Source organism: Microtus oregoni, unplaced genomic scaffold (genome assembly GCF_018167655.1).
Source record: "Microtus oregoni isolate MIOR12 unplaced genomic scaffold, Mior012 000092F_001, whole genome shotgun sequence".
Classification (NCBI taxonomy): Eukaryota; Metazoa; Chordata; class Mammalia; order Rodentia; family Cricetidae; genus Microtus; species Microtus oregoni.
This window is the reverse complement of record NW_024544602.1, coordinates 148,090-175,760: the sequence shown is the minus strand read 5'-3', so window position 1 is coordinate 175,760 and position 27,671 is coordinate 148,090. Positions and strand designations below refer to the sequence as shown.

At 48.3% G+C, this 27,671-nt stretch overlaps 1 protein-coding gene across 4 annotated transcripts; it reads left to right on the top strand.

Annotated features, from left to right (window-relative positions):
• The first annotated feature begins 8,405 nt into the window (after positions 1-8,405).
• LOC121442603 (transcription factor E3) lies at positions 8,406-22,335 on the top strand. 4 transcript variants are annotated; one of them, XM_041644208.1, is made up of 10 exons: positions 8,406-8,528; positions 11,754-11,867; positions 13,462-13,765; positions 14,266-14,511; positions 14,741-14,845; positions 16,278-16,395; positions 17,621-17,677; positions 17,846-17,921; positions 19,492-19,639; positions 20,573-22,335. In XM_041644208.1, exons 1-10 carry the CDS (start codon positions 8,482-8,484, stop codon positions 21,011-21,013), a joined length of 1,656 nt encoding a protein of 551 aa, XP_041500142.1. In that variant the 5' UTR covers positions 8,406-8,481; the 3' UTR covers positions 21,014-22,335. The 4 variants fall into 4 exon arrangements, with proteins under 4 accessions (XP_041500142.1, XP_041500143.1, XP_041500141.1 ...); XM_041644209.1 differs by lacking the exon at positions 8,406-8,528 and adding an exon at positions 8,840-8,921; XM_041644207.1 differs by lacking the exon at positions 8,406-8,528 and adding an exon at positions 8,976-9,352.
• Positions 22,336-27,671: the final 5,336 nt, after the last annotated feature.

Genomic DNA, 27,671 nt, shown 5'->3' with positions numbered 1-27,671 from the left:
AGTCAATCCACCCTTCCTCAATAGTCAATCTGCACCAATAAACTGCCTTCCACAACCTCCAAATTATTCCTCCTTCACCATCCTCAACTGACGCTTGAAGTCAATAACTTCTAAACAGCATTTATATTCATTATTCATTCATTTGCGGTGCCAGGAATTTCCAGAACCCAGGGCCTCACGCATAATAGGTAAGGGTTCTATCAATGAAATAAATGCCAAACTCCAAATATCACTCCTAAATCCTAAATTTATTGAGCATGGAAAACACCTTTTATTGACCCTAACCACTCCTTGGGATCCCCACACCACCCTCTATTGATTCCCAGGGGGCCCCAAGAATGTGTAGCACCGCCCTGAACATTACTAATTATGACCAATATAGGCTCCACTTGCACCTCGAATCACTTCCAACTGTCGCTTGTTTAACTGCGAACTATGCTCCTTCTACTAACAGATCATCCTATTGCTACAAAACTTTGTTTGTTTGTTTGTGAGTTGAAGTCCCATGAGGCACAGACTGACCCCCAACTCTACGTTGTCAAAGATAATCTTGAACTTCTGATCCTCCTTCCTCCACCTCCTGAGCTATACTCCTAGCCTCTTCCCCATTTTTTGAGACAATTTGATGTGACCCAGGCTAGCCTGACCTTGCTGTGTGATTGAGGATGATATTCAACTCCTGATCCATGGGGCAGGAGAGTGATCAGATGGTAAAGAGCACTGCCTGCTTTTCCAGAGGTCCTGAGGTCAATTCCCGGCATTGGCTAACAACCATCTATAGTTAAAAAAAATCTGGCGCCCTCTTCTGGCCGACAGGCATACATGCAGACAGAACACTGTATCCCTAAATAAACCTTTAAAAAAAAAAAAAGAGCACTGGCTGCTATTCTGGAGGACCTGAGTTTGGCTCCCAGATGGTTCATGCCAGTGTTTGTAAAAACAAAAGAAAAAACAAATTAACATCAACTCCTGATCCTCTTGCCTCCACCATCCCAATAAGATCCCATTCTCAGTCTTAGACGACAGCCACAAATCAACTGTCTATAGATTTTCTTTATTCTAGACATTTTACATAAATGTGATATGTAAATCTTTAAAACATTTATTTTTACTATATGTGTATGAGTGTTTTGCCTGCATGTATATATATGTTTGTACCACATTCATCCAATGCCTGTAGGGGCCAGAAGAGGGCATCAGCTTCCCTAGAATTGGAGATACAGATGGTTATGAGCCACTATTTGGGCCCTCTAGAAGAACAGCGAGTGCTCTCCATCTCTCCAGCCACCACATGCAGATGATTTTTTTTTTTTTTTTTTTTGGTTTTTCGAGACAGGGTTTCTCTGTGGCTTTGGAGCCTGTCCTGGAACTAGCTCTGTAGACCAGGCTGGTCTCAAACTCACAGAGATCCGCCTGTCTCTGCCTCCTGAGTGCTGGGATTAAAGGCATGCGCCACCACCGCCCAGCTCACATGCAGATGTTTTAATGTCTGACTTAGCATGAGGCTTCGGTGGTGATGGTGATGAGCATTTTATGAGACATGGTCTCACACCGTATCCCAGGCTAGCCTGAACTCTCAGTGATGCTTCTGCTGCAGCCTCCCAAGAGTGCTTCACAAAGATCTTCTGCTTCTGCCTCCTGAGTGGTGGGATTAAAGGCATGCGCCATCACCGCCCAGCTCAGAGTTTTTTCAATGTTGAAAACAAAACCTAAAAGTAAATACAAAAACAAAATGAAAATCTTCCAAAAATATCTCCAAAATGCCCTTTAACAATAATGTCACTGATTCCAAGCCACTTTTCAATAATTGTAAACCCCACCTCTAAAATTCCCCCTGGAGCCCCAACTCTGCCTATAAATATGCCCTAACTTCCTTTCCTTAGTATCACAACTACACCCACAAACTGGAACCCCAAACTACACTACTTTTTAAGGATGTTCATTCATGCCTAACTTGTCTGCCTCTCTCTTTTTCCTCTCTCTGTATGAGGGTGTGTCTGTGCTCTGTTTCCCTGAGCTTTACTTCTGACATTTCTTCCTGCTTTCCTTTTTCTTTTCTTTTTCTTCTTTTTTTTTGGGGGGGGTGGGGGCTTTTTTGAGACAATGTTTCTCTGTGTAACAGTTCTGGCTGTCCTGGAACTCGCTCTGTGGATCTGAAACTCAGAGATCCTGATGGATCTACCTCCCAACTGCTGGGGTTAAAGACATGCCTGTTTGTTTTTTTGTTTTTTTTTTTTTTTGAGAAAGGGTCTCTCTTTCCCTCCCTCCCTCCCTCCCTCCCTCCCTCCCTCCCTCCCTCCCTCCCTCCCTCCATAGCATTGGCTGTCCTGGAACTGTGTAGACCAGGTTGGCTTCTGCCTCAGAGTGCTGGAATTAAAAGTGTGTGCCTCTCCTCTCCTCTTCTCCCTCTCTCTGTATCTCTCTCTCTTTCTCTCTCTCTCTCTCTCTCTCTCTCTCTCTCTCTCTCTCTCTCTCTCTCGATAGGACTGCAAATAGATCAGGCTGGCTTCAAACTTTTACCACGTGGCTAAAAATGACCTTGAATTGATTCTGCCGCCTCTCTACCCTCCTCCTCCTCCTACAAGGTAGTATTGCAGACATTCCCCACCATACCTGGCTGGGAAACTTGCAAGCCACCCACCTGGTGAATAGAGCACAGGCACAGGAAGAAGAGAGACCCTGCCTCAACAAGCGGAGAAGCAGCACTGACCATTGACTCCTGCAAGTCGTTCTCTGACTTCTGTACATTTACAAGAGTGCACACACACACACACACAAACCCAAAAAATTTAAAACCCTAAAACCATTTTTTTCAACTGTACCATCTACATCATGCCCCCACGAAGTCTCATCTACACCCTCAAATTGCCTTTCAGTATCCCCTAGTGCTACTTGCAAACGTTCCCCATTTACAGTCCCAATCTCCCAACCATACTCAAACCATTCTCCAGTGACCCCGTGGCCCTTTGATGGGTCGAACAACACCCAAGTAGTGCCCAATTATGCCCTTAAATTGTTCCCAGTAATTCCCAAGCATATCTAAGTGTTCCACAATAGCTTCCGGCTCTGCCCCAAAGGCTTCATTCAGTGTTAGCCTTTTGTGGCTGTATAACTCATCATCATCAATTTGGGAGCTTAAGATAACAGAAATTTGGAAATCTGTTCTTTCACAATTCTGAGAACTAGAAGTATAACGTCAGTTTCACTGAGCCAAAATCAAGGTGTTACCAAAGCTGTTCTGGTCTCTGTAAGAGAAAATCTACTCTTTGTCTCTTCCAGCTTCTGACGACTGCCGGCATTCCTTGGCTTGTAGCCCTCTCACACAGTCTCTTCCTCCCTGTCAGTCAGGTGTGCATCACCTACCTTTCATAAGAACACTTGTGCCGGGCAGTGGTGGCACATGCCTTTAATCCCAGCACTCGGGAGGCAGAAGCAGGAGGATCACTGTGAGTATGAGTCGAGACCAGCATGGTCTACAGAGTGAATTCCAGGACAGCCAGGGCTAAGCAGAAACCCTGTCTCAAAACAAACAAGCAAACAAAACCACTTGTGGTTACAATTAGGGTCTATTTGGTTAATCCAGACTAATCTCCCCATTTCAAAATCCTTAATTTAGAAACTAACAATCTTATGTATGCCTGTAATCCTGACTACTCACGAGATTAATGTTATAGATCACTTAGGCACAGAAGTGTTGCTGTTGTTGTTTTTCTGAGACAGGGTTTCTCTGTAGTTTTGAAGCGTGTCCTGGAACTAGCTCTTGTAGACCAGGCTGGCCTTGAACTCACAGAGATCCGCCTGTCTCTGCCTCCCGAGTGCTGGGAGACACCATCGCCCAGCATAGACACAGAAGTTTTAAACAGCCCTAGTAACATAGCAAGACCCTGACTTACTTTCTTTCTCTTTCTTTCTTTCTTCCTTTCCTCTTTCTTTCTTTCTTTCTTTCTTTCTTTCTTTCTTTCTTTCTTTCTAGATTTATTTATTTATTAAGTATACAGTGGGTCTGTCTGCATATGTCCCTGCAGGCCAGAAGAGGGCACCATATCTCAATACAGATGGTTGTGAGCCACCATGTGGGAATTGAACTCAGGACCTTTGGAATTGTAACCAGTGCTCTTAACCGCTGAGCCCTCTCTCCAGCCCTCTTTCTTTCTTTTGTTAATTTTTTTTTAATTTTAATTTTTCGAGAGGAGTTTCTCTGTGTAACATTCCTAGCTGTCCTGGAACTCACACTGTAGTCTGGTCTAGCCTCGAACTCACAGAGGTCTGCATGCCTCTGCCTCCTAAGTGCTGGGATTAAAGGCATGCGCCACCACTGCCTAGCTGACCCTGATTTTTCTAAGCCAGCCGTGAGAGTGCACACCTTCAATCTCAGGACTTGGGAGGCAGAGGTAAGTGGACCTCTGTGAGTTTGATGCCAGCCTAGTCTACACAGAGAGTTCCAACCAAAGCTAAGACCGTATCTTAAATAAACAAAACAAAATAACCCCCTGATTTAGTTACATCTGCAACGTCCTTCTGAAGCTCTCATACCCACTCTTTGGTCTAGCTTTCATATTCTCTCTCTCTCCCTTTCTCTTGCTCTCTCTGTCTCTCATATTTGTTATATAACGTTCATGAGGGCCAATGGGGTGGCTCAGTGCATAACAGCTATTGCCACCAAGCCTGAAGACCTGATTTCAATGGCCCAGACCCACATAAAGGTAAGAGAGAACTGACTCCTTCAAGTTATCCTCTGACCTCTAAATGATGCAGACACAAACATATTCAACAACACACACACAATAATAAAAAAAAATGTTTTTTCAAAAGGTGCAGAGTAATGGCACACACCTCTAATCCTGTACACCAGAGAGGCAAAGGCAGCTGATCTCTTATGAGTTCAAGGCCAGCCTCGTAGTCTTTCTACTTAGCAAATTCCAGTCCAGCCAGGTATACATAGTGAGATCCCATCTCAAGAGAGAAAGAAAGAAAGAGAAAAGAAAAAGAAATGAAGGAAGGAAATAAAAAAAGAGAACCATTCATGGGTTAGGACAGGGTAACTTTGGGAAGGTGGATGCTATACTATATATACTCCAATTATCTTACAACTCTACCATAAATAGCTACTATCATCATGGCGTGTTCTGGTCTCCCAACTATATTTCTAATCCGCCCCCATGAGTTCCCAACTCATTCTGAAACTGCCTCAGCAGTCCTTTGCCTAGCCCTTACACACTCATTCAGTTACACGGTAGCCCACCAGAGTCCTCAGCTTCACCCTTCCCTACCCCTGATCACGAGGTTTATGTACCCCTAAACACCTTTAGTCTTACCCATCAATTATCCTCCCTCTGCCCTCCACATCTCCCTTTCACTGGGCCCAAGTTCATCTCACAATGAAACCCCTCTTACATCAGAGGGGAAAGAGGACAGTGACTGTCGAGGAAGTTGAGGGTGAGAGGATTAAAACACTGAGAAAGGGGCTGGGCGGTGGTGGCACACGACTTTATTCGCAGCACTCAGGAGGCAGAGGCAGGCAGATCTCTGTGAGTTCAAGACCAGCCTCGTCTACAAAGCTAGTTCCAGGACAGGCACCAAAGCTACAGAGAAACCCTGTCTCGCAAAACAAAAGAAAGAAAGAAATCGAGAAAGAAGATGTAGGTGTGTTGTGCAAGGTATGCCTTAGGAAAGCACTTGTCATGGCAACATCTGAGATAGGTATATGAAGCTGGTGCTTGTAACGTCAGGGTATAAGTGACAATAATTAACTGTAAATAGTTGGTTTCTGTCTGTTGAAAGTTTTGCACACTGTTGTTTTTCTTTTCTCTCTCTCTCTCTCTCTCTCTCTCTCTCTCTCTCTCTCTCTCTCTCTCTCTCTCTCTCTCTCTCTCTTTTATTTTTTGAGACAGGGTTTCTCTGTGTAGTTCTGGCTGTCCTGGAACTTGCTCTGTAGACCAGACTGGCCTTGAACTCACAGAGAACCACCTGCCTCTGCCTCCCAAATGCTGGAATTAAAGGCATGTGTCACCACATCCAGCTTGTTGCATGTTTTTATCAGCCCATGTCGTTTTGTTTTGTTTGCCCTCTTGGTTTTTTGAGACAGGGTCTTAGGGTCTTTCTACATTGGCTTTGCTGTCCTGGAACTCACTCTGTAGACCAACCAGACTGGCCTAGAACTCACAGAGATCCATGTGCCTCTGCCTCCTGAGTGCTGGGTTTAGCGTGCACCACCACATCCAGCTTGCTTCTTTATCTGTCTATCTATCTATCTATCTATCTATCTATCTATCTATCTATCTATCTATCTATCTATCTATCTATCTATCTTGAGACAGTTCTCTGTCCTAGCTGTCCTGGAATGCTTATTTATTTTTGAGATGAAGTATTGACTATGTTGCTTAGTCTAGACCCATACTCTTGACCTCAAGTAATCCTTTTGTCTCAGCCTCCTGAACAATTGGAGCCATAGGAATGCATCACCTCTTCTGACTCAGACTGTACCTTTCTTTTTTCCTTCTTTCCTTCCTTCCTTCCTTCCTTTCTTTTTTTTTCAAGACAGGGTTTTTCTGTGTAGCCCTGGCCATCCTGGAACTCACTCTGTAGTCTAAGCTGGCCTCAAACTCACAGAGATCTGCCTGCCTCTGTGTCTGCCTCTGCCTCCCGGGTGCTGAGATTAAAGGTGTGTGCCACCACTGCCAGACCACATTGTAGTTTTCTCTGTGAGTTCTAGGCCAGTCTGCTCTACAGAGCTAATTCTAGGACAGTCAAGGATGCACAAAGATATCCTGTCTCAAAAAATCGAAAATTCCAGTTTCAGGGCATAGTGCCCTCTTCTGACCTCCATAGGCTTTTGCACGTACATGGTTCACATACATACATGTAGCCACACACATACCCTAAATAAATACATATTATAAAAAGAGCCAGGCGGTGGTGGCACATGCCTAATTTAATCCCAGCACTCTGGTAGGCAGAGGCAGGCGGATCTCTGTGAATTCGAGGCCAGCCTGGTCTACAAGAGCTAGTTCCAGGACAGGCTTCAAAGCTACAAAGAAACCCTGTCTTGAAAAACAAACAAACAAATAAATAAGAGTAGCCTGTAGTAGTGGTGGCAGTTGCTGTTGTAATTTTAAAAAACGCCGCTAAGGCTGGGTGATGGTGGCGCATGCACTCAGGAAGCAGAGGCAGGTGGATTTCTGTGAGTTCGAGGCCAGCCTGGTCTACAAGAGCTAGTTCCAGGACAGGCTCCAAAACCACAGAGAAACCCTGTCTCGGAAAAACCAAAGCAAACCAAACCAAAACAAAACGCTGCAAAGAGATGTCACACCATACAACAAGGCTCGCATGAGAGGCATGTAGGAAGAAGAGAGAGCAGGGCAGAGATTTGTCCCTGGGGATAAGAGTGATGGAAGGGGGGGGGGGGATGGGAGGGAAAGAGAGAGAGAAAGACGTGGGAGGTGGGTAAGGCCCACCTTTTTAAAAGGGGGGGAGGATGTAGCAAATGTACATAGGAAGTGCTCTTAATGGCTGCAGCTGTCAGGCCCCTAAGGGCAGGCCCGTACAGAGGCCTAAATAGCCTGAGGAGTAGGAAGCGAGCAGATTTCCGTTAATTCAAGGCCAATGTGCTTTACAGAACAAGTTCCAGGCCAGCTAGGGTTACAAAGTGGATCCTGTCTCAAACAAAACAAAACAGAACATTTTCAAAAACAACTTAAGACTCTAATTTTTTTCTGTAGAAAGAAATGCACAAGTTTGTAAAGCAAGGGAGGCATTTGGGAACTAAGATGACCAGTGTCACAAATTTTGAGTCCAGTGAACTTTCCAGTCTTTTTCTTGGAGACAGGATTGCCTGTATCTTGGCCCGTTTTGCCGCTGACAGTGTAGCTAAGGGTGATCTTGAACATCGGATTCTCCCGGCTTTCATTTCCCTGGTGATTACAGACTAGTCCCACCATACTTGCACACCCACTTTAGGGGGAGTCAACTGATGGTCTTGGGGTGCTGGGAAGCAGTAAAGGGAAGTGCTGGGCTTGTTTTGTGTAACTGAAGGTTATGGATGGGACCCCTGTGTCCATGCCACCCTGCATTTATCTGCTACACACAGGCATCTCCTAAATGCTGGATAAGTGAACAAGTGAGCAAATCAACTAATTTTGGGGAACTTATTTTATGTAAAACAGCGGGCTAGCCTTTTCACATTATTTCTCTCTAATCCTCATAAGTCTGCCAACAGACATTGTGACCCCCAACTGACTGAGTAGGAAAGTGTAGGCACAGAGTGGAGCAGAAGTCATTCACTGGAAACTAGATCTAATTAACATCCGTCCATTCATTCATCCATCTGTCAAAAGATTCATTAACCATCTATTGCGTAATACAATGATCATAGTACAATAAACACTTTAGATAACAAAACAGGCAGAGCTCTCTCAGGAAGACCAGTTCCGTGGCGGGATCGCGGGCACCGAAAGGGAATGGTTTCAGCACTATCTTCAAGGAATGTTGTTGCTCCTGCCTTGGTTATATGGTGGCTTAAGAAGACACAGGTACAAAAAGGTTGGAGCGCGGTCTGGGATGACCCTGGGCTAAGAGAGCCGGCGCGCGGTTCCGCTAAAAGCTTGGCTTGCAGACTTTCCACGCAGGCGCAGAAAACCCAAGACTCAGTTGAATAGCTTGCTGGGGATGGGGGTTGGGGATGGGGGGTGTAAGGAACGTGGGGATCATTTGAGAAGAGGGGTGTGGCTCAGGAAGCTACGCAGAAAGGAAGGCGTGGCTCGACCAAATCTCTTTTCGCCTATTTGCTTCCGCCGCCGAGGGCGTGGCCTAAGGGCTCCCTTCTCCGAAGGGCGGTGCAAACCCGGTGTTCCCTACGCCTCGAAGTCGTGGTTTAAGGCGGACTCTCGAATCTTCTGGTAGCAATTGGCTGCCTTGCTCAGGAGGTATGGCCCTACTAGACTTCCATGCCCCGTGCGGTCACTTCCTGGGGAGTTTCCCCAGTCCAGGGAGGAGGGGGAAGAGGACGAGGGGGAGGCGAGCGGTCGTTCGGGGTTAGATTGGGGGGTGTCGGTCCGTTCAGGGCGGGTGATGACTCACGGCCCATCCCATCTTCCCGACGCCGCCCGCCCGCGCAGAGCTAGCTCCACGGCTTAACGGAGGAGGCAGTGGCGAGCGGGGGGGAGGGGGACTCTTATTTTGTTAGGGGGACCGGGCCAAGGCCCAACCGGCCTGGCAGGGCTCGCCCGGGGCCGGGCGTCATGTCTCATGCAGCCGAGTCAGCTCGGGACGGCGTAGAGGCCAGCGCGGAGGGCCCTCGAGCCGTGTTCGTGCTTTTGGAAGAGCGCAGGCCAACCGACTCGGCCCAGCTGCTCAGGTGCGGGGCCACCTGGGGCCGGGAGTGACAACTGAGGTTCCCTGGGTACTCACCTCAGAACATTGGGGGGCCCCGGACTGGGATTGGAGACTCTTGGCCTAGGCTTGAAGGACGTCGGAGTGCCCATCTTGGGTGGGCACCTCAGAAATCTAGTACCGACCCACTTAGACTAAGGCTTAAAAGAGTAGTGAGTCTGCTGAGGAGGGCAGGGTCAGATTTGGGGGGCTCTTCCCCGGGTCTAGCGGGGCACATTGTGGAGTATACAGAAACTGGTCCAAGGTAGCTGAACTTGGGAAACTGGTTAGAAGCTGAATTTGGAATTGTTGAGTCGGTCGCAGAGGGATGAATTGGAGGGCGCACTGTTAGGCGAGGCACCGATTTTAAGGAAATCCTGTAATCTTTTTCCTTTAGTGTGGGAGAAAGGATCCTGGGAGGCAGAGGTGCTGTTTGGGGCACTTAGTGACTGCCGGTAGCCGCCGGCGCTGTGTTTGGGGGATAACAAATGTGGAGGGGGGTTAGGGGGCAGTCTCAGATACGCCGGGTGTGTCTCTGTGTGTGTGTTGTGTGTGAGAGAGAGAATAATCGAGCGGAGCAACTTGATGGGCCCGTCCTTTTCCTTCTGCGCCCCCCTCCCCGTCCGTGGAGTCTGTCTAGAAATGCCGGGTTAGTGGAAGCCCCTCTTGCGTCTTGAGTGTGAGCTGAAATGCGGGGCGCCCGGCAGACGGGATAGATAGTTCACTCTTAGCCATAGGAGTGGGGGAGGCCGCAAACCTTATTTGGGAACCCAGAGGAGGGTCTTGTTTCTGCTGCCACTCACCCTAGCCTCTCAGCCAGCCCTGCCCACTCCCTACCCACACACCCCCTCTTCCTTTTATTTCGCCCTCCCAGCCTGTCTCTCAGTTCCCGGGTGTAATCTTGAATCAGTCTCTAGAGCTGGAGTGAGTACCGATTGCACCATCCCTGGCTGGGTGGGTCCTCCGTCTCTCCTCTTCTCATCCTCTTCCATCAGCCTTGCTTTGAAAACTCCAGCTCTTCCTTGGCCACAACCTTGCCCTCTCCAGTCCCCATTTTTCCCCAATTTATGTGCAGTGGTGTGGGAGTGTGGGAGGGGGCCGCCACATTTCTGCCCGGGGTTGTGCTGAACTCAGCTACTCTCCCGGCTTCCTCTTCCCAACTTCCTGGGTGGTTTTAGAGCCCCATCTGTGGGCAAGGAGGGGAAGAAAACCATTGGTAGACAGGGGAGAGACTTCTTACCAACCGAAGTCACAATCTTTCAGGATTCCAAACTTGACTAAACTCAAGGGTGAATATTATTTGGGGATGCGGTGGGTGTAACCGAGAGCCCCACACTTGGGCAAGTGCTGTACCACTGGGCTGTACACTTCCAACAAGGATACATATTCACCCTCTATGTGTCTTGGGCCTGGACACTAGGGTCCTCTTTATACCCAGCAGGGAGGCCTGAGCAGAACCATCTTCGATTCCTTCTAACAGCCGAGACCGTCACAGTGCTGGGCACAGTTAAATAGGAGCAATGTTGTGCTGTGAGTGGAAGCCAGGGCTCTTATATGCTAAGCAAACTCCAGCTCCTGTGTCTTTTTCTTTATAATTTGAGAGGAAGCCTCCCCATATAGTCTAGGCTGACCTCAGCCTCCTTCCTTCATCTGAGATAAGGTTTGTTTTGTGTGGCAGTGGATTGTTGATACTGAAAACGGGTGTGTGTTTTGATCTATCTAAAAAGTAGGAGGAGACAGGGCAGTTTCTTCTTAGCTAAGAATGATGCTCCTGTGGCCAGGCGGATCCTGCACTCAGACTCGCTCTTTGAAGATGCTCGCCTGCGGAGTGAGGGGAGCCTTTCCTCATTCAGTTCTTATATTTGGATGGGTATCAGCAGCCTATGAACTCTGGCTGAGGCTGGAATTCCTTTGCAGAGTGGTAGCTCCTGCGGCAAAGTAAATGAGGGAGCCCAGTGCTCTTTGTGATGCATTCAGTTTGTGTTACAATGGACTCACAGCCTGAGGGGTGCCCATACTTGCTCTGTGTGCCTGTATACAGACTTGGGTTCACATTCAGCTGTCGGCAAAACAGTAGGGGGTGTGGGGGCTGGGAGAACTCTGAATGCAAAGCCTGGAGTCCTTCTACCAAGTGAATTGTCATTCCCAAAGTCCTCTTGATTCCCCCTCTTAAACCCAGGTTGTGGTTGTTGGAGCGAGCGAGTTGGGATCCAAGCTTTCTTATTGTTCTGACCCTTAAGGGCCTGTGGGTAGCAGTAGGAGTGGGAAGAGGGAAAGGATATGGGACTTGTGTGTGGGAGCCCGCCCGCCTCAGGGTCTGGGGAGGGGAGGGCATCAGAGCTCCCAGCAGTCACTGACCACCGCTCCTTCCTTCCCTCCACCCTCAGCTTCAATTCTTTGCTTCCGGAATCCGGGATTGTTGCTGACATCGAATTAGAAAACATCCTTGACCCAGACAGCTTCTACGAGCTCAAAAGCCAGCCCCTACCCCTCCGCTCCAGGTAGGCCTGGCTTAACTGACCCTTCCCCCGTCCCCGTCCCTACTTGAAGGCCAAGGGCCCTCTGAGCCCACCCAACCCATTCTCCCCTTCTCAGCAGCCTGTATTTTCCCTGTGGTGGGATTGGAGGCCCGAAGGTGGAGAGCAGGTGGGCAAGCCAGCACGCCTCTGGCGCAGCTGCCCTCACCCTGCCCTACCTTGTTTTCCCTACTCGGAATTCTCGCAGGCCTGGCTGTGTGGATGGGCGTGGCCTTCCTAAGCTCCCGCCCTCCAGGGAGTAGGACCGTGCAGCCCCTGTTCAGCCCTCTGCACACCTGGCAAGCCCACCACCCCCAGCCCTGGAGCTTCCAAGCTAGTGGGTGGAAGACCAAATGTGCTGAGTCATCGGCCTGGGCGCTTAGAGAGGGGAGGGGACCTGGAAGAGGGGCAGGAAGAGAGGATTGTGAAACCTCTGAGATTTTCAAAACTAACTGGCTCCTGGCAGCAGAACCCTGCCTGGGCAGGGAGGAAGTGGAGTTTGGGGCCCTGGAGCCTACTGCCCACTTCTAGGAGCTCCAGATGAGGCTTAGCAACTCTCGTGTTCCCACTTCACTCCAGCTTCAGATCCACGTGAGCTCACCACCTTTTAGTAAGAGAAACTCCTATTCTTTTTTTTTTTTTTTTTTTTTGGTTTTTCGAGACAGGGTTTCTCTGTGGCTTTGGAGCCTGTCCTGGAACTAGCTCTGTAGACCAGGCTGGCCTCGAACTCACAGAGATTCTGCTGCCTCTGTCTCCCAAGTGCTCAAACTAAAACTTTTTTTTAATGATTTTATTTTTATTTTTTTTGTGCACTGATATGTTGCCTGCATATATATCTATGTGAGGATGTTAGGCCTCCTGTAACTGAAGTTACAGACAATTGTGAGCTGCCATGTGGGTGCTGGGAATTGAACCTGGGTCCTTTAAATGAGCATCCAGTGCTCTTAACCACTGAGCCATCTCTCCAGCCCCCAGTTGTTTTGTTTGTTTGTTTTTCGAGACAGGGTTTCTCTATTATAGTAGTCCTGGCTGTCCTGGAACTCACTTTGTAGACCAGGCTGGCCTCGAAGTCACAGAGATCCACCTGCCTCTGCCTTCCTAGTGCTGGGATTAAAGGCGTGCACCACCACTGCCGGGTGAAACTTTTTTTTAAAAAAAAAACAGGATTTTTTCTGTGTAGCCCTAGCTGTCCTGGCTGTAGACCAGACTAGGCTGGCCTCGAACTCACAGAGATCCACCTGCCTCTGCCTCCCAAGATACTCCTTTTCTTAGAGCCCAACTTCTGCACTTACTCTGTGAACCTGCTCCAACTGAGGTTTCACCATTAAGACTGAAGACCACAGTCTTATTTCCCCTGAAACAAATGATCAGACTGTGACCTCTGAGTGATGGAGCTTTGTCTGGTTCCAGCGTCTCCTGAGGCCCACATCCAGGCCTGGTACCTATGTTTCCTACCCACACATTGTAGTCTGGGAACACAGAACAAGACCGTTTCTCGATCTAGTCCAGCACAGACTGACCCTTAGGCTTGAAAAGAGACTTCTAGCTTACCTGTGACCCCATATTTCCCATTCCGCAGCCTCCCAATATCACTGCAGGCCACAGCAACCACCCCAGCTACACTGTCTGCATCGTCTTCTGCAGGGGGCTCCAGGACCCCTGCCATGTCATCATCATCTTCATCTCGGGTCTTGCTGCGGCAGCAGCTGATGCGGGCCCAGGCCCAGGAGCAGGAGAGGCGTGAGCGGCGGGAACAGGCAGCAGCTGCTCCCTTCCCCAATTTTGCACCTGCCTCCCCAGCCATCTCTGTGATTGGTGTGTCCGCTGGTGGCCACACATTGGGTCGTCCACCCCCTGCTCAGGTGCCCAGGGAGGTGCTCAAGGTAAGGACAGATTCAGAAGCTCTGGGAGTTAGTGACTGAGAAGCGGTCCTAGGAGCTAAGGGGTGGCCTGGGGTCCAGGTGACTTTTGGACAGCGTCCATGTGGTTCTAAGGACAGGTCATGATAGTTTCTAAGTGATCAGCCCTTGTGCCAGTGTGCTGATGATCTCTTAGGTTTTCTTCTGGACTCGTGAGGATATGTAGGAAAGCCATGTGTGGGAGAGTCTCTCTTCTATTGGGTGGTATCCCTTAGCAGGGAACTCTGAGGACTCTGACAGCGTGAACTAGAAACTTGAGAGAACTTATTAACTTGGGGAGATGGATGTTTTCAAGGATTTCTGGGAAAAGAAGTTTAGGGTCTTGGCAGATTCACTAATATTTTTGAGATGTTCTCCAGTCTTAGGCCCACATGAGCCTAAAATTCGTTGAGTTATGGGGTCAGGCTGGGGCTCAGTTATTTCTCTTTTGTGCCTCCTCGCCTTCCCTCTCTTTTATTTCACAGGTTCAGACCCACCTGGAGAACCCCACCCGCTACCATCTGCAGCAAGCTCGCCGGCAGCAGGTGAAACAGTACTTGTCTACCACACTTGGGCCCAAGCTGGCTTCCCAGGCCCTCACTCCACCACCAGGGCCTACCAGTGCCCAGGCACTTCCTGCCCCTGAAACTGCCCATGCCACTGGCCCTACAGGCAGTGCTCCTAACAGCCCCATGGCACTGCTCACCATTGGGTCCAGCTCAGAGAAGGAGGTAAGAGTCTGTCGGTAACCTTGCCTTATGCCCTTTGTCCAGTTGTTTTGTTGTTGTTGTTGGTGGTGGTGGTGGTGGTGGTGGTGTGTGTGTGTGTGAATGCTGGGTGTTGGGAACAGAACCCAGGGCCTTGCACACGCCAGGCCAGCACTCTACCATTAAGCTACTGCCACCCCCAGCCTCCCCTCCCAGTTCTTCTAACCCTGTACAGTATTTACTTCTTCCCCAGATTGATGATGTCATTGATGAGATCATCAGCCTAGAGTCCAGTTACAACGATGAGATGCTCAGCTATCTTCCCGGAGGCACTGCAGGGCTGCAGCTCCCCAGCACGGTGAGGCCCTACAAAGGGAGGTGGTCTGACAACTGTGGCATTCTTCTGTCACTAAGACCACACCCGCACTGGCTGTGTGTATATGAGTGACCCTTGCCATGCATTATTCTAAGATTGAGAGAGAGGCCTTATATTGAGAATGGGGCTTAGACCCACCACTGCCCTTGGGCCTTTGTTGGACTTCATGGAGAGGTGGCCCTGGTAGATTTAGACATACAGTATGGAGAGTTTATAGACATACTATTACCTGGGCACTTGGGCTGAGTACCAAGAAGTGGGAATCATGTAGCAGTTTGAGTGTCCCAAGGGATTCCGGTACTACCATGTAGTAATCGGAACCAAAGGCTTGGGTTATAACAAGTGTTTGGACATTGTACTACTATTTGGAGTGTACCAAGTCCCTTGTGATGAGTTGGGCCAAGAGGCTGGGTCCTTGTAAATGGATAAAACTTTCCAGAGCAAGAGAGCTACCATTATAACAATCTGATTCTAGAGCATGCCTTGACAAGTTAATCTCATGGCTTTTCCCAACTTACCAGGAGCCTAGCACCTTATTAGAAATGATAATGCTCTGGGTCTGGGGATGCAGCCGAGTGGAGGAGTGCTTGCCTAGCCTGTGATGAAGTCCTAGGTTCTGTCCTCAGTACCACACACACACAAAGTTCTACTTTTTATCCTAACTTCTCACTGTTTCGGACACAGCTAGAGGTTAGGAGGCAGATCTGAAAGCCTCAAAGGGGTGTCAGTATGTGACAGCTGACCAAGGGCTAGGGCTGGATCCACTTCTATACGAGTGCGTTGCACCAGACTGTATCTAGCATAGTATAAGAGAGAGAGGCAAAAACTAGGCTGGTATAAAAGCTGCACTAGCTGTGAAATAGACTAGACCACCTGAGGTATCAGAATGTGGGGGTGGACCAGTAGGAGCTTATGGTTTTTAAAGTAGTGATCACACTTAAAGCTGGAGATTCAGCTGGAACTCTCCAGAAAGCCAGATTCTGGGTGGCATGTTGCCATGATAATTTACCAAGGTCTGAAAAGACTTGAGTTGGAGTGTTCCAAGAATGCTGGCTTGGAATGCTGTGCTGGAAGCAGCTAACGGCCTGGAATGTCAGACCAGAACTGACAGACCTGAGAGCTGGGATTTTCCAGCATTTTTCTTCTCAGAGCCAGCCCGAGAGTTGTTTTGGAGAAGGGCTTCAGAAAGACCACTGAGGCATTTGAGGGGCTGAGTGGGTGGACCCCAACCCATACAAACCAGAGTAAGTTCACCTGGTTCTGTTCCTGCTGTTAAGTACCATGTAACACTTCCCTGAAGGAAAAGGGATCCCCTGGAATCCCCGATCCTTGCATTAGAGGGCTCTGGCTTTTAATATGTGAGGGTCAGGAGCCCGAGTTTGAGGAGGCTGTGCTGTGCCTTTGGTGTCCGCAGCTGCCTGTGTCAGGGAATCTGCTTGATGTGTACAGCAGCCAAGGAGTGGCCACGCCGGCCATCACTGTCAGCAACTCTTGTCCAGCCGAGCTGCCTAATATCAAACGGGAGATCTCTGGTAAGTGCTAGGGTCTTGGCCCTATACCCCACCCTGTCCCTTGAGTCAAACCCTGTCACTGCCAGGTCTGGAGCTAGACCTGACTCTAGGGAGAGGGTTTGAGCTTTTCAGAAACAGGTTGAGGCTGGGGTTCGGAGGGTAGCTTAGTATCTGAAGACCTTAGGTTCCATCCGAAGTACCACAGAGGAGAGAAACAAAGCCAACTGCCCCCCGCTTTTTTTTCCCCTCATGTGACTCTTGGTCCTACTTTCACCCCATTTTCTCTGACTTCCTATTGGGTGCAACAGAAGGCCTGTGCCACCATGCTTTTATTAAAAAAAAAAACTAGCAAAGAGAGGCATTTTGTTTATTTTTTTGAGACACAGTTTCACTCTGTAGCCTAGGCTGACCTCAGATTTCCAACAGCCCTTTTGCCTCAGCCTCCTGAGTGCTGAAATTACAGAGCTATGCCCAAATGCCCAGTTCTGGAACTCCCTATATAGCCCAGGCTGGCATTGAACTTGGAGCGATCTTCCTGTCTCTCCTTCACAATGCTGGGATTATAGGCACCTATAGTATGCCTGGCTCAAGACATCTTTGAAAGCAGTCAACAGGTGTGGTGGTGCATGATCATGGTCCCAGCACGTGGAAGGTTTAAGGCCACTATGAGCTATATATTGAGACAGAGGAGGAAAAGAAGAAAGAAGAAAAAGAAAAGAAGGAAGAAGAGGAGGAGAAGAATTAGAAGAAGAAATTGAAGTTGTTAAAGTTGTCATTCATCATCATCATCATTGTTGACGTCAGGGTCAGCGGGTCAGTTAAGAGCACTGCCTGCTCTTGCAGTGGACCTGGGTTTGATTCCCATGACTGCTCATAACTATCTGTGACTCAGTTCCAGTGGATTCAGAGCCCTCTTCTGACATCTTTGGGTCCCAGGCATGCATGTGGTATCACTCATGTGTGAAGGCAAAGCACCCATACACAGAAAATAAAAATAAATCTACTTTTTAAAAAATCCCTCCAAGTCTGGCTCTGTGCCAAACTCTAGTTGCTGCTAATTTGGAGACTGAGAAGGAGAATGGCTTAGGTCAGGTGTTCAAGGCCAGCCTGGACAACAAAGCAAGACCCCTATCTCTAAAAAAAGTCACACCTTCTGTCCCTCTCCCACTAGCCCCTACCTCTGCATCTTCAGGGACTCTGCTTCCTGTATCCAGAAGCCCTGATATCCACCCTCACTCTCTTCCAGAAACCGAGGCAAAGGCCCTTTTGAAGGAGCGACAGAAGAAAGACAATCACAACCTAAGTAAGCCCCAGAGCAGGCGCATTTGCCCACCTGCCACTCAGCCCTGCCGTGCTCCTTGCTTCAAGGGCCACCTTCCATGGGGAGCCTCCCAGCACCCCTGTTCCTCTCTTTCCTTTACCCATTGATGACTCTTTCCTACTCTTTCTTTTTCTCCCCCTCTCTTGAAAGTTGAACGACGCAGGCGATTCAACATTAACGATAGGATCAAAGAGCTGGGCACCCTCATCCCCAAGTCCAATGATCCGTGAGTCTGGGCTGGGGACCCCAGGCCAATGGGAGGTGGAACAAGCACCCTGGACCAGGAAAGTTGTTCCTTGGTGTCTGCCATGTAGTCTTGCCCAGACAAAAGTTCTCTAAACCAGATGCTGAGGCTCATACCTGTAATTCCAGCACTGGGGAAGCTGGGGCAGGAATATTGCCATGAGTTGATGGCCAGCCTGGACTACATAATAAGTTCTAGACTATCCTGGTCTACAGAGTGAGACTCTGCATCAAAAAAACAATACCTCCCCTGGAAAGAGCTCTCTGCCTTAGCTGAGGGACTGTAGCCCCTCAGATTGCAAACAGGCATGTCAGTTTGTCCTATCTGCACCCTGTTGAACACAAGTGTTCCAGTCATTCAGTACTTTTTTTTTTTTGCTTACTCAGGATTTAGTTACTGGGCCTTTGCTTTGTAGCAGGTAGTTTGCTAGGCTCTGAGCATACCAGAGGGCACAAAGGAGAAGACCCTTGTCCTCTTGGATCTGATACTCTAGTTGGAGCATGTAGACAGTTAAGTACAACCCTGCCGGGCGCCCGCCATTAATTCCAGCACTCAGAAGGCAGAGGCAGGTGGATCTCTGGGTTTGAGGCCAGCCTGGTGTACAGAGCGAGTCCCAGGACAGCCAGGGCTACAGAGAACCCTGTCTTATAAAACCAAAAACAGAAAAGACAAGTAGAATTTATGACACATGTTGTAATGAACAGAAGGGGACAGGGCCTGTCATCCCAACACTCGGCAGTCCGAGGCAGGGGGATCTACAGATTGAGGTCAGCCTCAAAACAACAGGAAGAACACAGTGGGGTTTGAAGAGATGACTCAGCAGTTAAGAGTATTGGCTACTTTTCCAGAAGACCTGGGTTTGATTCCCAGCACCCAGATGGTGTCCATGACTCTAGTTCCGATACCCTTTTCCGGCCTCCGTGGGCCACAGGCAGGCACTATTGGAGCACACACACACATGCAGGCAAAACACCCATACGCATAAAGTAAATATATCTCAGTAAAAGTTTTTAAAAACAACCAAAGGAGGATGGGCGAATGTTGGGAAGGCGAAGCAGGGTGTGAGGAGCATAGGACTGAGCAGGCCTCAGCTGACAAACGCTTGAGTAGAGAGCCTGAACATGGAGCTGTGTGTATAGCTAAGCACGGTGCTTGCCTACTGTGTGGAAGGCCCCGTGTTCTTCCCTAGCGCCAAGAGCAGGGATGGACAAGATTAAGGGGGCCACATGGTGGACAGAGAGTGCTCCGGGTGAAGGTTGTATCCAAGTACAGGGTCTGAGATGAGAGTCGTTTCCCATGTGAACACTAAGAGGCCAACCTCGGCTATAGTGGAGGAAAGGAGGAAGGAAGGGGTCATGGTACAGAGGGCTTTCAGGTTTTAGGGTATAATGACCACCAGTGGAAGATTGCAAGCAGAGGGGTTTTTGTAAGCATTCTAACCGTTTGGTTTACCTCAAGTTGTGATGTGCTCAGATACTCCATCTTCCTGGTACAGTCCCCTAAGAGACTTCATATGCAGCACTCGGTCTTTCCTCCCTCTTGGGCCCCACAGGGAGATGCGCTGGAATAAGGGCACCATCCTAAAGGCATCTGTGGACTACATCCGCAAATTACAGAAGGAACAGCAGCGCTCCAAAGACCTGGAGAGCCGGCAGCGATCCTTGGAGCAAGCCAACCGAAGCTTGCAGCTTCGCATTCAGGTTTGGGGGAGGGGAGAAAAGGGTGAGGGTGGCTGGAACTTCCAGCAGGTGGAGGCAGAGAAAGAACGGGCAAGTTTTCCCTTTGGGCAGCTCAATTCAAATGATATGGAAATAATAGGTAATTAGAACACCATTAACAAGACTAATAAGGATACCTAGAATGGTAGGCCACACCTTTAATGCTGTACCATTCAAGATCAGAAACCAGTGGATCTGTGAGATCAAGGGTCAGGGCTGTATAGTGAGACCTTGATTTAAAAAAAAAAAATTATTAATGGTGGCTCACAACAATTTGTAACTCCAGTTCCAAGGAATCTGATGCCCTCTTCTGGCTTCCACAAGCACTATACACATGATGCATATACATGCCGGCTAACCACCCATAAATCTGACTAGGTAGTGGTGGCACACACCTTTAATCCCAGCACTTGGGAGGCAGAGGCAGGCAGATCTCTGAGTTCGAGGCCAGCCTGGTCTACAGAGCGAGTTCAATAAGTAAATAGGGAGATTCTCAGCTGAGCATGGTGGCACACATTTAATACCAAGGAAGCAGATTTCTGTGATTCCAATGCCAACCTGGTCTACATAGTAAGTTTCAGGACAACCAGAACTACATAGTGAGACCCTGTTTGGGGGAAAAAAAGGAAAGAGAGATTTTCTAAATAATTAAAAACTAGTAGCAATGAATATTTGCTAATGCGCATGGCATATATCTTATGTACTGTAACAAGCGCTGTATGCCCTCTAACACATTTAATTCACAGAAACAGCCCTGTGGAATAACGTGCCATTGTACCATTGTACAGATTGGGACTCTGGAGTTCAGAGGCTGCATTGGAACCTAGTAGCCTGCCCTTTTCATGAGTACACTCCTCTATCCATGAGGGACTTTGAACCCCATCTTATTTTGCACCCACTCCCTCCTTTTTGCAGGAGCTAGAACTGCAGGCCCAGATCCATGGTCTGCCAGTGCCTCCGACCCCAGGACTGCTCTCCCTAGCCACTAGCTCCGTCTCCGACAGCCTCAAGGCAGAGCAGCTGGACGTTGAGGAGGAGAGCAGACCGAGCACAACCACATTTCATGTGTCAGGGGGACCTGTCCAGAGTGCGCCTCAGCAGCAGCCTCCAGCACCACCCTCGGATGCCCTTCTGGACCTGCACTTTCCCAGCGACCACTTGGGGGACCTGGGAGACCCCTTCCACCTAGGGCTAGAGGACATTCTGATGGAGGAGGAGGGGGTCGTGGGAGGATTGTCAGGGGGTGCCCTGTCCCCACTGCGTGCTGCCTCTGACCCCCTACTTTCTTCAGTATCCCCGGCTGTGTCCAAGGCCAGCAGCCGTCGCAGCAGCTTCAGTATGGAAGAGGAGTCCTGATGAGGCCTTACTCCTCCCCTTGGACTTCCCCACCCAAGGAAGGAGGACAAGCCTGGATAAGACCCTTTCCCCTACCCTCCTGTGAGACTGCCCGGTCCAGGAAATCTGGGGGAAGAGGAGTTGCAATCAGGCCCCACCCCTGTAATAGGCAAGGGGGAGGAATCAGGTGAGGCCTTGCCCCTTTTCCAAAGGAACCACCCTGCACAGGTATTTTTGAGGGAGATGGCAGGAAAGCGCTGTGAAAGCTCAGTTCATCTGAGAATCACAGCCATTCCCCGGCCCTACTCCTGCCAGGATAAGGTTGTGCCCCTGGCCACTAGGGACCCTTATAAACAGGTCTCCCAAGGAAAGGAGATGCCAGGATCCTACTCCATTCCTTCTCTGGGGATTGCCAGGCCAGCTTTTCCTGGTACTGGAGAAAGAAAAATAAAAATGATGGTGTCCCACCCCTAGAGGGTTCAACCTTATCTCTTCCTTTTGCCCCCTGCCCTGCTCTGGGAAGGAACCAAAGTAAGGGTATGTTCCAGCCTGTTCCCCTGACAGGCGCCCCTTTTCTGTAGGAAAGGCCCAGCACAGGTATTTCAGGTATGGAGAATTTCCCTGTACAGGCCCCAGTCTCAGCCCTGACCCTTAGCACCATCCCATGCAAGCATTCCATTCAGCAGGGAGGAACGGTTCCTAAACTCCCTGCCTTAACCTAGGACCAACCTGGGACCTGACCTATGACAGCTCTATGCCGACCTTGTTCTTGGGGAGGGAACAGATTTTAAATCTTGTGGTTTTGACTTTCTAGACCTAGATTAAGAGTAAGATTTAGATCCTCACCCCTCGGGGAGATCTTGCCTTTTCTGCCTTAAGGGACTTTGGGGAGATGATAGAAATTAGTGTGGACCCAGTCTAGGCACCCCAGAATACTACCCTAATACTACTTCTCTCCAACTTACAGAAAATGGTAAAGAAAGGGCATATCCAGACTGTTTCCTAGCCCAGGGAAAAAGTCTCCCCCAAAAAGCAGAGGCCTGGAGGAAGGGTAGCAAAAGTATATTGTACTCCTCATTTGTTTATGGGATTTTTTTTATTGAGCCCTCCTACTCAGAAGCCAGGTCAGCCCTGACCTCTGTCCCTCCCACACAGTTTTCCCTTTGGGGACTACCCCAGTTTCAGAGCCAGTCCCCACTTAGCCCCATCCCTGCCACCTGCACCCCAGGTCTTCAGCTTTAAATTGCTGGGGCCGGGCCCCAAGGAGGGTTTACTGAGGGGTCTGTAGGTTTGTGACATATAATAAATAATGTCTAGGCGTGTTTGGTGCGCTTTTAACTTTGGCATTGAGTCTCTTGTTCTTGTTTTTGACTGCGCAGTGAACATGGCCTCTGCAGGCTAGGTGGAATAACAATTTTAGAAGAAACAGAACAGATTTCAAAGGGCCAAACAGAATTTTTAGATAGAATGAGAGCCTAGAGGGAAACCACCTACAAGCAAAAGCAATGAACCCACTTAAGGGCCGGCCCCTGAGCAGCCAAAGTGCTGTGCTTTCCCCGGATATATTTCCCCAGGGGTGCTCTGTGTGCTGCTGCTGCTTCCATTTGCTTTTCAGAGAAGTCAGGAGGAGAGTCAGGAACTTCTACAGACAGGCAGCCTGTAAGCGCGCCAAACCTCAGTGCTGTGCGTGGGGATGAAGGAGAAAGGGAGATAACTCAAATTTTTCCTTGCAGGCTCACTTTCGAAACTGACAAGGTATATGAGGTATTCAACAAAGGTATTCAAGATGGTGGAAAATGTGGAAAAGACAAAAAGGTGCCGGGCGGTGGTGGTGCACGCCTTTAATCCCAGCACTGGGGAGGCAGAGACAGGCGGATCTCTGTGAGTTCTAGGCCAGCCTGGTCTACAGGAGCTAGTGCCACGACAGGCTCCAAAGCTACAGAGAAACCCTGCCTCGAAAAACTAAAAAAAAAAAAAAAGACAAAAAGGTGCAGGGAGCAGGCATTGCCACCATGCCTGGAATTCCAACATTTGGGAGGTTGGGGTAGGAGAGTTTGCAAGTTTAAGGACAGCCCAGGCTACACAGTCCCTATCTCAACAACAGAAAATACGGGGAATAGGGAAACACATTAGTTTGAGGTTTCGCGGTGCCTAAATGGAGGTAAGTGCACATGTAATGTCTTCATGTCTCATGTGGTTCGAACTGGCTTTGAGTGCTGGCTCCTCCACCTCCTGAAGACAGTAATTACATACCTGTCTTACAACATCAAAGCTGGGAAGAATATTTTTCTGACAACACTTCAACCAGATTGATAGCCAAGACAAGCTTCAGCTCTTAGTTATCACCACCATACTGGGCCCTATAGATGGCCAGTCCTGGCCACCCCATCTCTCCCATGAGAGTAAACCCAGTGCTTAGGAGGCTGAAGCATGCCCAGCACTCCCAAGGTTGAGGCTGGAGGATGGCTGTGAATTCAAGCTAGGTTGTGCTATGCTGTGAGGTTTTGTCCCAAAACACCAATAGACAGGTAATAATGGCTGAGCATAGTGGTAAAGACACTTGCCACTGAACCTGATAGCTGAGTTCTGTCCTTTGAACTCACACAGAGGTGGAAATAGAGAACCAAGTCCAGGGAGTTGTCTTCTGACTGTCATGGCATGTGTGTGGCCCTCCACATGTGGGTCATGACACGTGTTCTCATATAACCCACACAACCATAAAACGACAGCCCCGCTGGGTAAAAGCACCTAAAATCTCAGCACTTAGGAGGAGACAGAGGACAGCCTGGACAGCGATCAGAAGCTCAAGGTCAGCCTCAGGTACACAGCAAACTTTGGAAGCCAGTCTGGGCTGTGTGAGACCTTGTCTCAAAAACAATGACATTATAGAAAAAAAGGGGTGGGGATTGCTACTGGAGAAATGATGGCTCAGAGGTGAAGAGCACTGGCTGTATACACTTCAGAGAACCCAGATTCAACTCCCAGGCCCTATATGGTGGTTCACAGTTTAACTCCAGTCCCAAGGGATAGGATGCCCTCTTCTGGCCTTGTCAGGTACTGCATGTGCACAGTGCACTGACAGACAAAACACCCATACACCTGAAAAACAGGAAAAAATAATAGAGGTAATTATCAAAATAAAGAACAAAGGCATGCTGCTATCCACCTTTGATTCCAGTGCTTGTGAAGCACAGGCAGGTGAATCTATGAGTCTGAGGCCAGCCTGGGCTACAAAAAGACGGAGGGGAGGAGGAAGAAAATCGAGCAAGGCAGGGTAGTGCCCATCTGTAATGTCAGCTTTTGGGAAGCGGCAGCAGAAGGCACACCACAAGTTTAAGGTGAGTATGTTCAATACAGACAGTTCCAGGCTCCTAATCTATTACATAGCAAGACCTTATTTCCAAAACCCTACAACAACCAAGCAATAAACATAAGTTTTCAAGGTACAAGAACCCATGCTGAGGTAGCTCAGCCATTAAAGGCTAAGGTTCACAACCAAAATAGACGACAGGAGGAAAATGATATCTGGCGGATAAAGTGATCGTGATAACGGCCCTGCTCCCTATTGGGAGCACTTATGCCAAGCGATATGACCTAGACACAGGGCATATATTATTGTATGAGGTATTTACAGGGATGGAAAGTCCAATAGAGATGATCGGAGGCTGGCAAGTACAGGACGATAGGAAATTATTGCTTTTTAAAAAATATTTTTATGGTTTATTTAACTTTATTTTATGTGCATTGGTGTGAAGGTGTCAGATTCCCTGCAACTGGATCTTCAGACAGTTATGAGCCGCCATGTGGGTGCTGGGAAGTGAACCCAGGACCTCTGGAAGAGCAGTCAGTGCTCTTAACCACTGGGCCATCTCTCCAGCCCCGAGATTATTGCTTTAAGGATACAGAATTCTGGATTTTTTTTTGTAATCAAGAAAGGGTTTTTCAGCTGGGCAGTGGTAGAGCACACCTTTAATCCCAGCATTTGTGAGGCAGACACAGGTGGTTTTTTATGAGTTTGAGGCTAGCCTGGTCCACAGAGCAAGTTCCAGGACAGCCAGGGCTTCTACACAGAGAAACCCTGTCTCTGAAAGCCAAAAAAAATTTTTTTCCTCCTGGCTGTTCTGGAACTGTCTTTGTACACCAGGCTCACAGAGATCCACCTGCCTCTGCCTACAGAGTGCTGGGATTAAAGGCGTGCACCACCACCGCCAGGCAAGCTTTTATTTGGAATGATAAAGTTCAATAGATACATAATAGAGATGGCTAAGCATTGCAAATGTACTTAATGCCCCTAAATTTTACATTTAAAAATAATAAACATGTGGCCTGGAGAGATGGCTCAGGAGTTAAGAGCACTGGCTACTGTTCCAGAGGTCCTGAGTTCAATTCCCAGCAACCACATGGTGGCTCACAACTATCAAAGATCTGGCGCCCTCTTCTGGCCTGAAGGCATACAGGCAGGCAGAATACTGCATGCATAATAAATAAATCTAAAAAATAATAAAATGCTAATTTTTGTTATACAATAAATTTTTGACTCACTCTGTAGCCCAGACTGGTCTTGAACTCACAGAGGTACACATGCCTCTGCCTCCTGAGTGCTGGGATTAAAGGTGATTCCCACCACACCCATCTATACACACACAATTTATTATTTTATATGTATGAGAATTTTGCCAGCATGTATGTATGTGTGCCATATGCATTTCAGGCACTGTCGGAGATCAGAACAAGACATTGGACCCCTGGGACTGAAGTTCTTTACAGTTGTGAGCTGCCGTGTGGGTGCTGGGAATAAAACAGCAACTGTTTTTAAGAGCCAAACCAACTCGCCAGCTCCTATCCACACGGGTTTTCAAATGACAAAAGCAGCTAGGCATGGTGGCTCACATGTTTAGCCCATCAGGAGATTAGCTAGAAGGCGACTCTCTGGAGTGCCAAGATCAGCTGGGACTTTGGAGTAAAATTCTGCATCACAACTTTTTCCTAGTTGTTGGGGACCCTTCCCCAACCTCTTCGGTTATGGATGACCCTGGGTAGTGCTGCAGAAATCAGGACACAGGGGATGCAGAGTAGGAGATACAGCTGCATACTTTATTGCAAAGCCAGTGCTCCTTTATAATACTCAAATCACGATTCAAACTAGGTTCCCACAATACATGAAAATAGTTTCATAGACTAGTCACTTGGTTGCAAATAATTTCAAGAGCTTCGTGCTCTAGCTAATCTAAACAAAAACCTAGGTGTTATGGGAAAAACTCTTGTTGTAATATAATATGTAAAAACACCTCATCAGGAGACAAACCACGACCTAATCAGAGCCTTTGAACTACAGTGCACATCTGTGTTCTCAAGGACTGACCATTGGCAAGGCACTCTACTGATGGGAGAGGTTTGCCTCCTCCTGACTTGGTTTGCCAAGCCTGTCAGCAAGAATGCTACCTCAAGCCGGGCGGTGGTGGCGCACGCCTTTAATCCCAGCACTCGGGAGGCAGAGGCAGGCAGATCTCTGTGAGTTCGAGATCAGCCTGGTCTACAGAGCAAGTTCCAGGACAGGCTCCAAAACCACAGAGAAACCTGTCTCGAAAAACCAAAAAAAAAAAAAAAAAGAATGCTACCTCAAGTCTCCCTTGCACAGAGTTTCTATGCAGTTCAAAACCAGACCTCTAAATCTTCCTCCTTTTTCCTTTTATAATGAGTTAGGTGGTTGACACACATTTTTTTTTTTTGAGACAGGGTTTCTCTGTCGCTTTGGAGCCTGTCCTGGAACTAGCTCTTGTAGACCAGGCTGGCTTCGAACTCACAGAGATCCGCCTGCCTCTGCCTCCCGAGTGCTGGGATTAAAGGCGTGCGCCACCACAGCCCAGCTTGACACACATATTTAACAGCAATTTTTTCATGCTCAACTGATGAGACTTAGTAAGCAGTAAATAAAACAGTAGCATAAGCAAACCTATAACAATAACTACTATCCCCATACCGGTAGCCAGTGGTGTGGGACAAACTTTGTACCCAAGCCTTAGGGGCCTAACCCCTCTAGTTTCTCAGCAATCTGTTGAGAATCTGTCATCTTTGGAAACCTCTGTGCAAATGTAGATTTTATATTAAAATGCAATTTATAAATTTTTTGTCTTACAGATTTGTTTCTCAAAAAATAATTTTGCATTTTCCCCAGGCTAATACAGATTCATTAAAAGCCAAATCATTAACACAATAAGTAGTGGAATTTCAATCACAGTGTAATCTTTGTTCATTTTCTAACATCATAACCTTTTTTTTAGGATACCGTCTGCTTTAAGGCATCAACTTCATTCTGTAATCTGGCATCAGTTCCAGCTTGTTGGGAACAAAGTTCATGAGAATCTTTATGCCAACCTTCAACATAATGCTTAGTCTGCAACAAAATGTGTAAGGCTATCCCAGATACCGTGGCTGGTGTCATGACTGAAATTAGACTCAATAATACAGCAACAACCATTCCAATAAATCTTTTTTTTTTTTTTTTTTTTTTTTAGTTTTTTGAGACAGGGTTTCTCTGTGGTTTTGGAGCCTGTCCTGGAACTAGCTCTTGTAGACCAGGCTGGTCTCGAACTCACAAAGATCCGCCTGCCTCTGCCTCCCAAGTGCTGGGATTAAAGGCGTGCGCCACCACTCCAATAAATCTTTTACTACGAGCAAG

Coding starts and splice junctions, on each gene's coding strand:
- LOC121442603 (XM_041644207.1), top strand. CDS start 9,237: ATGTCTCATGCAGCCGAGTCAGCTCGGGACGGCGTAGAGGCCAGCGCG. Junction 9,353..11,753: donor GACTCGGCCCAGCTGCTCAG/GTGCGGGGCCAC, acceptor CTCCACCCTCAG/CTTCAATTCTTTGCTTCCGG. Junction 14,512..14,740: donor GGTCCAGCTCAGAGAAGGAG/GTAAGAGTCTGT, acceptor CTTCTTCCCCAG/ATTGATGATGTCATTGATGA.